We start from the raw sequence: 15,238 nt of genomic DNA, 5'->3' as shown, positions 1-15,238 counted from the left end.
CATCAGTAATTACAGATATTGGTAAACGTCGGCGTACGCATGGACTGCGTTGAACTTTGTGCCGGTGCTTTCTCCCCCGCACTAGACGGTCTGGCCATGGGATCTTCCCCCTGTCCATCACCCTCTCCTCAAAGCAGCTAGGGTCGTAAATATTTCCCCCTGTCGTGGTCAGATGGATGAGCTCTCTAATGATACTGCTGCTGCTTTAGCCTTTCTACTCAAATAACCACTTGTTAATCACTTTTATATCGTCGCTCGTCACATAAAAACTGTCCATATGGGTCATCAAATATATTGTCAGAGACATCAAATTGGAGCTGAATTACAGTTTAATGGTGTAACTTGGTGGGAGCGTGATTGATACCGTGACACATGGGTCGTGAGGAAGAGACGCAGACCACGGTGTCTGCATTTGGCTTTTTAAACCCTTCTTTTAAAGTTCTGGCTGGAATGCCTGCATCCCGGTTGGTTAACCCTCTCCTGCCTCTGTCTTCCCTTAGGTCCTGTGCTATGCCTGGTCAAGCAGGTGTTTGAGGGGGGGGGGGGTGTGTGTGTGGGTGTGCGGCCTACAGACATGAACACCATGTTCACTATGTTGGTCAGGAAAGATCTGTAGTGCAAAGAATGGGTCCAACGTGTTCTTTATAAACCCTACTTGCACCGCTTCAGGGGGTGTGTGTGTGTGTGTGTGTGTGTGTGTGTGTGTGTGTGTGTGTGTGTGTGTGTGTGTGTGTGTGTGTGCGCGCGCGCGCGCTCATGTGGGAATGCATGCAGGCTTGTCATTCACTCTGCTTCTGTGTAACCGAGCATGCTTGCTGTGGTCTGTGCTGCCCTCTGCAGGACCCTCTGGACACTACACGCTTGGTGATAGTTATCCGCTCGCTGGTGGCTAAAGGGGTGGCGGAGAGCCATGGGGGCCTGCTCCCTGGAGACCAGCTGGTCTTTGTCAACGACACCCACATGGACAACTGCACTCTGGCCCAGGCTGTGGAGGTGCTCAAGGCAGCCCCTCCGGGCAAAGTCTACCTGGGCATCAGGAAACCCCTCGGGGTAAGATCTAGTGGCCTTCAGAGGGTGCCTACCGAAGGATTCTTCCTTATAACACCTGTTTTATGTGTTGGTGTTGGGCTGCTTTAAAAAAAATAAAAAAAAATCTTTAAGGACCCCGTGTGTGTGTGTGTGTGTGTGTGTGTGTGTGTGTGTGTGTGTGTGTGTGTGTTGGCTGATAGGCAGAGGAGAGGAGCAGTGTGGAGCAGGTGTCCCAGTCTGCAGCAGACCTGCAGGAGGAGCGGGAGCAGCAGGAGGAGCGGGAGGTCTTCACCCATCCTCAGCTGCCTGTGCCTAAGGTATCGGCCCCACTGGCCGCACCGGGGAGGCTCTACAGCTCCACACCCGTCTACCATGTTGCTTTACACGCTTCTCTCTGGACAGCAGCTCTTGCCAAAGGAGTGAATGACGTTTACATTATATTACAACACTCATTCACTCCTCAACTGGCCAAATAGGAAGACCTGACATTCAGTGATCCAACATGGCCACACACAGGCTGCTATTCAAAGGGGGGGGGGGTGTAGTGGACTAAGCAACTGGTGCTTATGGTAGAAAACTTTTAGAGGTGATGTCCAGTCCCCTCTTTCTCTCTCTCTCTCTCTCGCTCGCTCTCTCGTTCAGCTTTTGAGATGCACGGCCGTATTATCCTTGAATTTTAGCAAAGATGTAATTGGGGCGGCTGAGTCAAGTGCTGCCGTAAATCTACTCAAAACGAGACTAATTGCACCATTAAGATTTTAGACCCTGCACATTTTTCATGGCAAATTGGTTCTGGGCCGCGGGAGGGGAGGGGAAGGAAAGGAGCTGAGTCGACAGATCGGAGCAGCACAGGGGGAAAAAAGTGCACTTTCAGCTCTTATAATCTTTACGTGTGTGTGTGTGTGTGTGTGTGTGTGTGTGTGTGTGTGTGTGTGTGTGTGTGTGTGTGAGAGTGTGCGCGTCTTGGCCAGAAGAGGACAAGCCAGAACCCTGGAGCTGCGATGAAAGGCCTGCTTTGTATGCAGACAGACAGGAGGAGGCGTCTTTCTCCCTCACTCTTTCTCTCTCTCTCTGTAGTTGCCGATCAGATGTTTCTGATCTAGACGATAAGAACAAGAGAAGGGATAAAGGGCTAAGGAGAGGGGCCACCCCGTGAGGAGCGTCTGGGCTTTAGTCACATGAAAGGCCTCCTTTCAGTGTGCGGGCGTCATAAAATTAAGTACTTCATGAGATAGAGACATTAGAAAGTCAGGCTTCCACAGTCCTTTACAGACGGGTTAGCAAGATGTGCTTGTTTTTTTTTCTTCGTTATTATAAAAATCTAGATCTTCAAACATGTATTAAATTGAAAGTGTCTTAAAACATGGTCTAAAAATGAGAATGATCGTTAAGGCAAAGCATGACATATTCCACATCCAAGTGTAACTCTAAACCTCTATGACACAAATGGCCCCGTGCACGGTGGGTTAATGTGTTATGGATGCTGACCATGAGATGAGTTCTCCAGTGATGTCTGGATTCAGGCCCGTTTCATCTTGCATCCGAGTGGAATGAGTCTGACTTGAATGCAACACACATGAGAATAAGATGTCGGTCCGTTCCTCATCCGACCGTTGGATTTGACCCGCTCGTCCTGTCTCTGTGGTTATTGGATTTGCCAGAACACTCTGTCTCCTTTAAAATGGGCTGTGTTATGTTTTCCTCTGGACCTGCCAGTATCCCTTCAGGACTCTTCAGGTTCTAAGGCCTCATCTTTGCATTAAAAAAAATATATTTTTATTTAAGATGTGTGTCCATGTTGAACAGGGCTTTGGGGACGGCTCCATACTTCCAGAAGACCTGGACGACGAGCCAGAGCTGATTCTGGACGAGATGCCCCGCTACACCTCCCCTCTGATCACCAGTGACGTCCTGACGGGCATGGAGAGGGAGATGACTGTGGACGAAGAGGAAGTGATAGAGGAGGAGGAGGACGAGGAGGAAGAAAGGAGAGAACAGAGTTTAGACAGTTTTAACAGTTCGTCATACCTCAAGAAGGAGTCACCTTCTACGGAAGACCCAGCCGTGTCTAAGCCCTACCAACTCATTAGCGCACATGTCATCCATCAGCAGGTGAGGTTGTCCGAGAGCCTACGGGTGCGCCGTGTACCTGCCCAGGTGTGTGTTACTGTTGTACTGTTGTCGAGTGGGGGGAATCCTACCACTGTGAGCAGATTTGGACTAACCAAACACACCGCAAAAGAGGCCGAAGTTCATTTAAAAATGTTGCAATAAAGTGATCCCAACGATCTGCACATGCCAGGGTGGAGTCCTGTAGTCTTGTAGTCCTGTAGTCTTGTAGTCCTGTAGTCTTGTAGTCCTGTAGTCCTGTAGTCCTGTAGTCCTGTAGTCCTGCAGTCCTGTAGCATGTTGAGTGGTCCAGGACACCATGGCTGTGCGAGTTCACTTGTTTTGTCTGGCTTCTGTAGGGTATGGATGAGGATGCTCTGATCCAGGATGAAGAGGACTTTCTAGCAGAACTAGGACTCTCCAGCAGACCCCCGCAGCAGTCGTTTGGTGAGTCCACACCAACACTGTTAGTTTGTGGTGTTCATGGGTACGCAGACTTCCTCCCGGGGGATGTGTGAATCCTCGAATAATTAGTGTTCAAACTATTCACAATATAAGCCAGCTGAGAAGAGATTAGATGCTTGAGTGCGAGATCATCTTGTGTGCAACAAGCTCTCCCTGACCAACAGTACGTCAGTTTAGTTTGTCGAGCTGAAATGTCCCCCTCGTGTAACACACCTGTAAATAACAGCTCAGGTGTTCCACAGCCTGAGGACGTTCCTCTCGTTCCTCATTCTGACGGGATGCTGGGTTGTTGTGATCTCCATAATCTCCTTTATTTTTTATTAGGCAGGGATTGCCAATGGCAGTTCAGTTATGACCATTATGTGCTGTGTCCTGCTGTCTGGGTTGATTGTGTGTGTGTGTGTGTGCGTGTGTGTGTGTGCGTGTCAGGTGAGGAGGTGAGATCCTGGGTGGAGGTGGCAGAGAGCGACTCTGACTCCAGGAACGGAGGGTCTGAGCTCACTCTGACGGACACGGACACAGAGTGAGACACAACCGCACATTCACTCTCCGTCTTGGATGGTCGTTCTGTTCTTGTTCTTGTTTACTAAAACACTGGCAGATCGTGGGGGAGCAAAAGCATATAATTATGGTGTCGTGTTTTGCAAACTGCATGGAGGAGACCCTGTCTTTACTGTCAGATACACCCGACATTGCAATTAGACTTTTGAGGATTAGACGTGTGTGTGTGTGTTTGTGTGTGTGTGTGTTTGTGTGTGTGTGTGTTTGTGTGTGTGTGTTTGTGTGTGTGTCTGTTTGTGTGTGTGTCTGTTTGTGTGTGTGTCTGTTTGTGTGTGTGTCTGTTTGTGTGTGTGTCTGTTTGTGTGTGTGTCTGTTTGTGTGTGTGTCTGTTTGTGTGTGTGTCTGTTTGTGTGTGTGTCTGTTAGTGTGTGTGTCTGTTAGTGTGTGTGTCTGTGTGTCTGTGTTGGTTTAGTGTCTGCTGTATTGCTTTTAATTGTTTGCTCTGTGTTCTTGGTGGTATCACAGCCCCACCTGCTGGACTAATGTCAACATTACAACCTAACTCTCCTCTCGATTCCATTCTATATATACCTTTTCGGATCAAGTAATTACTAATTGCAAGGTTGTGCCCATATGTTAGGGAAACGTTTCCAAGACGTCTCGCAGGGTGGTTTGCACACAGAGCCTGCATACACAGCTGACAGTTGTACCATATGAAGAGGAAGGGATGTCACATGTCAAATAGGTCTCTGTGATTGTGCCACCAGTATCACATCAAGGCAAAGAGAGAAAGTAGACGTGCAGGAGGCTGAGTGAGGGTGGCAGCAGTCTAAAGGGGGGGGGGGGGGGGGCTGAGAGTGTGTGTGATGGAGAATGATGGGGGGGGTGTATACCAGTGTTATTTCAGCATTAACAGAAAGGTGAAGCCATGCCTCAAGTTTGACTTGTGCATCTTCGTCCCATCATTCATTAAGGGAAAATGAACAGGCTACTTCAACAGTTCAGTCAACAATGTCACCGAGTCTCATTACGAAATCCCGTTTTCATCACCAAATAAAATAAATGGCATTTTGCTTTACCTTTCCTCCCTCTTGCCCCAAAAGCAATTTGTCAGTGTGACATTCTGCTGTTACATTTTTCAAATTCATATCATTACATGTTTTTTTATTTAAACGAGTTTGGATTTTGTATAAATCTGATTGTTGGCCAGAATTTTAAATGTGGGGGAAAAATGGGAGGATTGGCTTTTATTTTGTTTATTTATTTATTTTATGATCTTTGATTTTGTGGTGGAACTGTGTGTGCTTTTATTTTGTAACTCCCCCACCCCCCACAGGTCTTCACAGCTGCCTTCCTCTGCCAGGAGGAAGAGGAGGAGTCAGGGTTTCATTGGGATGCGAGAAGCGCATGGGTACCAGATCATTACTTCCTAAATCCAAATTACATCCTAAATTGCATGATTGGGTTTTGGTTCCCTTTATGTGAGCACAACGAAACAAATATTGGCTTTTGTGGTTGTGGTCCACTGAAGTTTTTGCTTAATTGTTGGTTGTGTGTGTGCTCAGTAATCTGCCAGAGAGGGAGGAGGGAGAGGGAGAGGAAACCCCCATCTTTAGTCACTGGGGTCCCCCACGCAGGTATTTGTCTCCCTTATCAGGGACCCCCGCCTCTCTGTGGCTGTCTGCATGTGTCTCTGCATGCGGTAGTGGTTAATTGTGGCAGAGATATTTAGTCTAGTCCTCAGACCCTTAATCCATTCCAGGACCATAATCAGGACAAGGTAACCATGAGCAGAAGATCCCGTGATTACCTCGTTGTGTCGAGAGTTAAAACACAGCAAAGAATGTGGAATGGCTGGGAGGTTGAACGGGCTGGATTGACCTCTGCTGTGTGTTGTAAATGAGACGTTTGATCGGGTTGATTTGTGCGTGTGTTTAGGGTGGAAGTGTGGCCAGAGCCAGGAGAGTCTCTGGGTATCAGTATCGTGGGAGGGCGGACAGTTATAAAGCGTCTGAAGAACGGAGAGGAACTGAAGGGCATCTTCATTAAACAGGTGCTGCAAGAAGGTCCTGCAGGACGCACACGCGCTCTCAAAACTGGAGATAAGATCTTACAGGTGGGCAGCTCACACACACACACACACACACACACACACACACACACACACACACACACTCTCTCTCTCTAGTCCCAGTAGAGTTGTTGGTTCCATAACTATTACCTACCACACACAACATACAAATTCAATTCATTAGTTAAACAATACAGAACATTATTTAAACAATACAACAGCAACACAAAAAGACGACAAAAGTTTCTCACGGGTTAACACAATACCACCACCCTCAGGTGTCCGGAGTGGATCTGCAGAACGCCAGCCATGAAGAGGCCGTGCAGGCCATTAAAGCTGCTCCGAGCCCCGTGGTGTTCATCGTGCAGAGCCTCTCCTCCACGCCCCGGGTACCACTCCCCACCAACCTCTCTAAATGACCCATAAACACCCCCTACAACCTCCTGCGTTTCTGGCTCTAAATCACCCTGCTTCAGTGAGGGTCCTGTTTACGGCACACTGCCCACCCCCCCTTTATGATGAAAGAATAGAAACAAACCTCGTGACCACAAATGGCAGTGTCTGTACTTGAACTGGAGCATTATTAGAATTTCAGCAAGATTCAGGAGAACCATGATTTAGATTTTCCCGCGTGGATTATAGTGAGATCTTTCAGCATGAGGGTGCTTTTCTAACATCAGACAGGCAAGTAATCTAACGAGGATTTGGATCAGATTGAAAAATAGAGAGAGAGAGAGAGGGAGAGAGAGAAGGGATGGATGGACAGAATGGTTGAGGAGACCTCGGAGAGTTCAGCTCAGAGCACGTTCTCACCTCCTGACTTTGGTGCCTGCTTCCACATACAACAGACACAGAGACATTCATAAGAATCCAGTCAGGAACGAAACAAGCATATGAGACGTAAGCAGCAAATTAACTCCTTCCATTCCTTCAAAAAACTGTCTAGATACAAATCGGTATACCATGCCAGAAGGCCATCTTGCCAGAAGGCCATCTCCAAACAAGACATCAATAGTATAAATGGCAATAATAATGTCTCATGCTTCTAATTTGACCAAATTTTGCCACAAACATCCCATAAGTCCTATCAACCGTCCTGGCTCACAGTCCCAGTAAGCTGCTCTTGTAATGAAGAGATAATGTCCTTAAGGTCATCACTAGGGTCAGCAACGTTGGAGCAGCACTTGTGCCTCACGCCCCAGCTGCACCGTATGTAGTCTAAAGCCGGTTGGTTTTGCACGATTACCATTTATACAGGTGCATTTATACAGAGACGTGCTGAATGGCTCCATAGTGGCGTTGCATGCATTGGTGTGACGTGCAGTGCCAAAAAGTAGCACAGTTCAGCTCAACTGTACATAAGAGAAAGTCCAATCCATCTGGCCCTGCACATTAGGGTGGGTGAAGTCTCTGGGGCTTCAGCTCGGAGCATGTCATCACCTTCTGATCTTGGTGCTAGCTTCTTCTTCTTTTCGTAGAAGTGCTTTACCTGTATGTAAAGGCATCAAACTTAATATAAAACTGAATCAGAAACTATCTCGAATGTGATGGGTATAGTAAGATGTATATGAGAGAGCATATGAATTTCTTCAGCGTGAAGAACCTTGAGTTGCATTGTTTAGGACCTTATTATGGCATCAGGAAAATGGCACTTGTGCTGAAACGGTATTTCATTTTTAAGGTTGGTACAGTTATGTAGTGGCACAGATAAGACAGGAGCCTGGAATAAGAGCCACACAGTTGAGGTGGCCACACAGTTGAGAGGTGTCCAGACACTGTTACTCAAGTCAAAGGCCCATGGAACATTACAGCAGGGATGTAAAATCATTGACATTCATCTCATGTCACTGAAAACAAACAGTCTCTATTCACTGTGTATGTGTGCATGTGTGTCATGCCCTTGAAAGGAAGATAATTGATTATGCTCACGCTCTCTGTTGGTGTGTGTTTGTGTTTGTGTCTGGTGGTGTGTGGGAGTGCAGCCTGTTTCAGTCACAGCATCCAGTATAAGACAGCACAAAGCTAAAAGGAAAGGCATGCCGGTAAGTAGACGCTTCTGACATCCTTTCTCTCTCTCTCTCGTTCTCTCTCTCTTCTTGTCTCTTTCTGTCTGTTGAATCTGGTTTATTGAGCCAAAATAAATCTCGATAACAGACTAAATAAATTTTCCCTGAATAAACAAACAGTGAATCCACACTAAACATGCTCTATAATGACACATGGCTTCAAGCACAACTTCAGCTCTTCAGTTACAGGGGTCTATTGGTATAGCACAGTTGTCTTCTATCCTTACTGCTGTACAAGTTTGGTTGTATTCCAACAGGGTTGTTCTTCAGTTGGATATGAATTGCTCAATTGGACCTTAAAGTACAACTCTGAAAAAAGGCAAATCTCCAGGGTCCGAGACAGTCAGTGGTGAAATGCATTATGGGTTTGCTAACCACTTGGTGTTGATTAATAAGCACTGGTTTGTGGCTAAGGCCTCTTATCTCCCGTGAGAGTCCTCTAGAACAGCCTCTGTCTGTGTCACTACAGCACTGTCTACTTCAGTGTTTTCCTTTCTCCGACACACCTGAAATCTGGGGATAATTCTGGGGGAAAATCCATCTTATGGGATGATTCTGGAAAGTACCTTTCCTTTATTTCACATCACACAGATTTAGTTCGTAGTTCATCCAGTCTACCAACGAAGACTTCCACAGTGTCTTGATTTGGTGGCGTTACTGTAGAATTTAGTGGCACCATCGTGGTGACTGATGTAAAAAGACGTCAGCAGATGATCATGCCTCAAGTGACCAACATGAATTTGCACCTAGGCAACTTCCTCTCCCGACGATCTGCAGTGCGGCTCTCGGTCCAGGTGATATGGACACCTGTAAATCAATATCACAGCTACTCTTAACGACTTAAAGACAGTGAGGGGATAAAAGCATATTTCCTGGTAAATGGTGTCATTCCCATAGGGACGATTTCTCTGACCGAGTCCCTGAGTGGCCAGATTTTTTTGATTAATACAGTTTTATCTTGGCAATAATGTTTTTTAAAAGGGTTATTGTCCTAATTGCTTCTTCAGACATTTGAATCCTGCTGGTCTTGTGGGAATATCAGATTATTCAGCACAATCTGAGCAGGACTACTTATTAGTCACTGTACACTTTAATTAACATTTCATCTGAAGAGCAGTCTCTTTTGGAGGAGGGGAAAAGAGTATTAAATAGATTCAGTAACCACTAAGGGTTCAAAACTGGAACAATTAGAACAGAGAAAGTCATAAGTAATTCTTGGTTTGAGTCCTCAAGGAAGTTTGCAAAAGTAAATTAAGTTTGGACGCCACATTAGTTTGAAGGCCGTGATTAGATTCTACCTTTAAAACACACACACACACACACACACACACACACACACACACACACACACACACACCTCACCCACATAAACACAGCATATAAAATTAACTGCTTCTTGAACACCTCTGGCTGATGCAATATTCATTAGCTCTTAATCAGGAGTAAGTGGGCCTTTCGCTTACAGAATCGAAACAGGTACTCATCTTTCTTAAGAGGGCCACTCTCTGCTGTGTAACTTCCTCCACAGGTCTTTAGCAAGAGGCACTAATGGCTGATTAATGCTAACAGATCAGTCAGGGACTGATTAAACACTGCAGTCATCTGATAAATATCCAGCAAATGGCCCCCTTTTATTCAGGTAGTGCAGTGGTAACCTGAACACGTGTGTGTGTGTGTGTGTGTGTGTGTGTGTATAAACTGTCTGCGACTTGCACTTAGGCTGTGATTTACATCAGTATATGGTAGAAGGGTGGATAGATGTACTGATATACATTTAGCTTGCCTAATTTAATATAATTCGGCGCAATTATTTCAGATTTAATTTCAGTTTGAACCTTATTGTAGACACCACACTCCCTGCTTAGTCTCTCTTCTCTTTAATTTATGGCATCTGGTACTATTGTATCCGTCATGTTTTCTTTCTGCCATCTGGAATCTGCATTATATTAGATGCTCTGGGAAGGGATTATGGGATGGGATGATGGCCATAGCAGGTCCCTTGCTTTTTCTCCTAAAATGAGAAACCATGGTATACACCACAGAGGTCCTGCAAGATGGTTAACATGACCCTGGATGTCATTGTCGCACCTCTCAGGACACCTCTCTCTCGCTCTCACTCTGTCTCACTCTCTCAGTCTCACAGTCTCACTCTGTCTCACTTTCTCAGTCTCTCTGTCTCACTCTCTCAGTCTCACAGTCTCACTCTGTGGGTAACAATGCTGCCCCTCCCAAAGAGGGTTCAAACCCCATCTGAATGTTTGCTCTGTGCTATACCAATAAGAGTCTTTTGTCAAAACTATGTTTGCCTGCTTCTGAAACATGTTTGAATTTGTAAGTCACTCTGGATAATAGCATCTGCTATATGTGCTTTTGAGAGCCTTTGAAGCACTTGACTTGGGCAGTGTTGATAGAAACACTGTTCCAATACAGGACAATGCTCTGTTTCAAAGCTAGATTAATTGATACATTCTCTCTCTCTGTCTGTCTGTCTCTCTCTCTGTCTCTCATTCAGTCTTGTGCATGCTCCGAGTCATTGCTTGCTTGTGTCTCTTCTGAATTTGCTGCAGTGCTGTCCATCATTTAAAAACCTGTGTGTGTGTGTGTGTGTGTGTGTGTGTGTGGTTGAAGGCGGGACCACGTAGTGCCCCCCCTCCTATGCGTCTCCCTCCTCCGTACAGGCCTCCAGGTCTGGTGCAGAACGAGGACCCTCAACATACCACAGGTCAGTGTTCACCTCTAACCTGTGTCTTCATTTCGTCACATGGGCCCACATCTTCAAACACCTCCGGTTTCTGCATCCGATCCACTCGGGGCCTTTATAGACTTATTTATCAGGAATCGAAGCTCATTAACTTTCGTCCAGTTTCAAACAGTATCGTCCCTTAGGCCAGGCCCAAGGTTAGGGCTCCCTCTCCTGGACATTCTGCTTCATTACAGAAAAGGCAGAAACTTCTTTACCTCCGTTCTCACAATTGCGCTGACCCGACTTTACACTTGTCACCATGCTTGTTCAAAGTACATTTATAGCACCAAAACTGCACATGCCCCCCCTCACGTCCTCAAACCCCCCTCCCTTGACCTGTAAGCTGGGGCTCTTTGTGTCTGGAGTTCTTCTCCAGAGCTGTTTCCTGGGCTTGGGTTCAGACGGCTGGAGTCTTTTATACTCAACCAGTGAACTCAGTCCCCCCCCCCCCCCCCCCCCCCCCCCATTCTGCAGTATGTTAGCCCTGACAACTACATTTATTACCGCTCCATATCTTACAGTAGAAAGCTTTTTATGTTGGGGTTTTTCAAGCTAGCACTTGGCCTGTTACACCAGTTACCTGGCCTTGGAGTGCTGGGAGGTTCTGTGGTGGTTGGACTCGGGCAACTGCAGATCTATGAAATATTAGGCTTTATGGAACTATACTACAGATACTGAAATTTTAGCAGACTTGGCCTGACTCACTGTGTAGAGATTAGTGGACAAATGAGAATTAAGCCTAGACTTCTTGCTTTGGCTTTGCTTACAGCTTATGGTGCTTAGTGAAGACTTTATATATAGTGAAGATTTATACTGTGTGTGTGTGTGTGTGTGTGTGTGTGTGTGTGTGTGTGTGTGTGCACGCGCGCAAACACATCTGTGTGTGTGTAATATGTATATGTGCGTGTGTGTGTGTATGTGTGATATATATGTAAACTTGTTTGCTTTTGTTGTTGACTGCACTTTTGGGGTAATATTTAAATGTTTTCATGTGTTCCAGATGAGAAAAGTTGGTAGAAGTTGGAGATTAATTTCTTAACTTTTTTGCATTAAAAATCCATTGGAGTTTATGGCATTCACAGAACTGGATCTCTGATCTGAATACACAGGTGTGTGTGTGTGTGTGTGTGTGTGTGTGTGTGTGTGTGTGTGTGTGTGTGTGTGTGTGTGTACGCGCGCATGTTCAGATGCGCATGCGTGTCCACACATCCCGGTGCTGTGCTATGGATCTTCCCCTGTGCAGGTAGTGATTGGCAGAGTCTCTGTGACTGATAAGGCAGGTTAGTGGTGGTGCTCCGAGTCTTATCAGTGAACCCTCAGTGCTGGCATCGGCCCAGGGCTGCGTGATCAGAGACGCTGCAGGAGTGCCAGTCAATAAGCTGATCGCCTCATACGGCAGCACGGAGCGCGTTAGCGAGCACTAAGTCTTAAGGCCATGTGCCACTGCAGAAACCTCCCAGAGAGCATGTACTGCACTGAACGGTCAGCAGTTTGCCTAATCCTTCCCTAGAAAAAAACATGTTGAAGCTTGGATTAAGATAAGAGTTATATACTGTATGTATGTCGAATAAGTCAAATGTGAAGACTTGTCACAACTGGATTACAGGGTTTTTTGGGCTAGAGTTGGTCTTGTGGTAGAACCGGTCGTAGTGAAAACCTGTGCTGACTGTCCTTTTTCGTTTTTCTGTTCGTTTTCACGCGACCCCGTCATTAAAGGAGGAGATAAGCCCACCCAGATGCATTCACACCTGAGCTTCGCCTCCACGCTCCGATGCTTCTGTTGTTTCTTAAAAATTATTTGCCCCAAATCTCCACGTGGCACATTTTTGCACAGTCTGGAGCGGTGTATTGAGGGCGCTCTGCTGGCCTGGCGTTTTAGCTGGAAATGTACGTGCTCTTCTGGAATGACAGAATCCTGCCATCTGTCACCGTCTGAGGTGAGAAAGGCGACCCCGGGCAACTGGAGTTGGGGAGCGAAGGCCCGTTTTTGTTTGTGGATGCTGGGTGAGAAGCCCTGTAGTGACGCCATTTATCCTGGAGTGTTGCATCAGTCAGCCTGATGAATTATAGAGTAGCTGCATTGTGGCCACTGATCTCGGATCAGGCTTTGGCACGACTGCTGTTGGGCCTCAAGCAAAGGTGCTGTTCGTAGATCAGTAGCCTCCCGTTTACTGTAAACTGGCAGAGCTTGGCATTATGAAGTGTCAGTGTAGTGACGTGCGTGTTCATTTCAGTAAGAGTGAGTGCTTTAGTGAGGGCTTGTTGCCGTTGATTTGCCATAGCGGGCTGGCATTGAAAGATGCTTCTCTTTCCCAAATTTTACATTTTTATACGTTTTGAAGTATGTGGCACATTTGCTAATCAGGCTTGACTCCAGTTTCAGCACACAGCATGGATGCCTAATATGTCGATTGCACTGTGCACACTGGTAGTTCACGTGTCATTTAAATTCACATTACATTCAAACTGCTTCTGGGGAGACTGCTTCTAGTAACAAGAAACCCAAAACTTACACTTACATTTTTTATGACCTCTGATTCCAAATGCATCTGCTTAACTGGCCAAGTAGCTGTCACTCTTCAAAAGAATAGCAATGTCGAGACGTTCTGTGTCGAATTACACGTGTAACGATGAATTTCCACCATGAAGTGAACTTGGGAATAAAATGCGACCTTCACAAAGTTTAAAGGCACAAGCAGTGACCGTGGCTCCATTTCTGGCGAATCATGAGTCGTGAAGTACAGGTCGTCGTTTCAAGATGAGATGACGGAAGAGTTATTTCAGGATTTAAAAAATAAAATAGAGATTGGTGTCCGTGATCAGTGTCTGCTGATACCATACAATGCAAATGATTAGAATCAGAAAACGAGTTTGCGTGATTATTTATTTTTCTAAATGAATTGATTTATTTTTAATCCATCTGCCCTGTAATGCTGATATCAAAATGGTCCACAAAATCATACAGGTTTATTCCTTTGGTCTTTGGTATTGAGGAGGAAGTGGGGCAGACACTGAAGTATGGGAGCCCATTCATGCCACCCAAAATAAAAGAAAAAATCTAGCACATATTTTCTCATCATTATGAAAATTGCTATTTCATTATTTCAAGATACTAAGTCGATATTTTGAGGTACCAACAAGTCGCATTTGCATATACAGCTATACGAGTTCGGTGAAGTGTAGATGGAACTTTTAGCATGTTATTTGGGCTAGGTAGGGGCAGAAGAGAATGATTAACATGCGTTTTAACGTATTGTCTTACAGTTCCGAATTATTTTGGCTCAACTTTGTGTCGTAGCTAGTCCTCCAGTTTACGAAACATCACCTTGTACATGAAGCTCATTACACTTCTGACAGAAGCTAAAGGAACAGCACATGCACCTTCACACTCCCCTCATTAAAACCCCCCTGTTGAATGCTTTATATGGTATAATCTACACATCAGGCAACAAAATTAATGAGATGTTAACCAGACATTGCAATCCTGAGATCATTAGGAGAATATAATTTCAGTATAACCTCAGTACTTGGTTCACTGAGGACTCTAGTTTTGTCTTAACTAGATAATTACACATAATTAGGGAATATTTGTACAATATATTATTAAAAAGCAAATAAGTCCGGTTGACAATAAGATGTAAAGTTGTCAAGTATGACGAGGAACAAAGTAATACTGCAAAGTCACCTGGTCAGAGGATGTTATTGCTCCAGGACTGAGTATCAAAATATACATATAATGAGTTTTCATGATTCTTAGCATGACTGAAAGACTTTCGATTCCCATGAGTGCTATGGTAACAACCAATATTTGGTACATTACACTTTATTAAGTGTTGACTAACGTGAAGTAATGCATTAGTTAACGTGAACAACACATGAAGTAACACATTAACAATAATTAACTAACGTTAAGTAAACATGTAACAGTTACGGCTCCTATTTTGGCTTTGTTGCTCACACCTTTTTAGAGCCTTAGTGTTTTAGTTTGGAGCAAAAGGGACTAAAAACAGTATGGACACACTTCTGTTCCTATGCTGATAGATTCTGGATATTTCCAAGTTACCAATTACTTATGTATGTAAATCAGTACAATGTCACACCAAATTAAGTGCGAGCAACGAAGAGCCAAAACAGGCAAGTACCCGTCGCTGCAGAAGCAAAAGTCCAGGGGGCGGAGCTGGATCTAGATTCAACTCCTCCCACCATCGTGTAACATTTTACACCCTTGAGTCAGTGTATTTGTTCGGCTATAGA

At 45.3% G+C, this 15,238-nt stretch overlaps 1 protein-coding gene across 1 annotated transcript in view; it reads left to right on the top strand.

Moving 5' to 3' along the window:
* patj (PATJ crumbs cell polarity complex component) overlaps positions 1 to 15,238 on the top strand; it is a 76,058-nt gene that overhangs the window by 21,004 nt on the left and 39,816 nt on the right. The window contains 11 exon segments of the mRNA XM_077024805.1: positions 841 to 1,050; positions 1,230 to 1,346; positions 2,836 to 3,141; positions 3,498 to 3,585; positions 4,033 to 4,126; positions 5,441 to 5,515; positions 5,670 to 5,741; positions 6,043 to 6,220; positions 6,454 to 6,564; positions 8,158 to 8,217; positions 10,870 to 10,963. Coding sequence (XP_076880920.1) covers positions 841 to 1,050; positions 1,230 to 1,346; positions 2,836 to 3,141; positions 3,498 to 3,585; positions 4,033 to 4,126; positions 5,441 to 5,515; positions 5,670 to 5,741; positions 6,043 to 6,220; positions 6,454 to 6,564; positions 8,158 to 8,217; positions 10,870 to 10,963 — 1,405 coding nt within the window.

This window comes from Brachyhypopomus gauderio, chromosome 12, assembly GCF_052324685.1.
Source record: "Brachyhypopomus gauderio isolate BG-103 chromosome 12, BGAUD_0.2, whole genome shotgun sequence".
In the NCBI taxonomy this organism is placed as follows: domain Eukaryota; kingdom Metazoa; phylum Chordata; class Actinopteri; order Gymnotiformes; family Hypopomidae; genus Brachyhypopomus; species Brachyhypopomus gauderio.
This window is presented reverse-complemented; position numbering and strand designations above follow the sequence as displayed.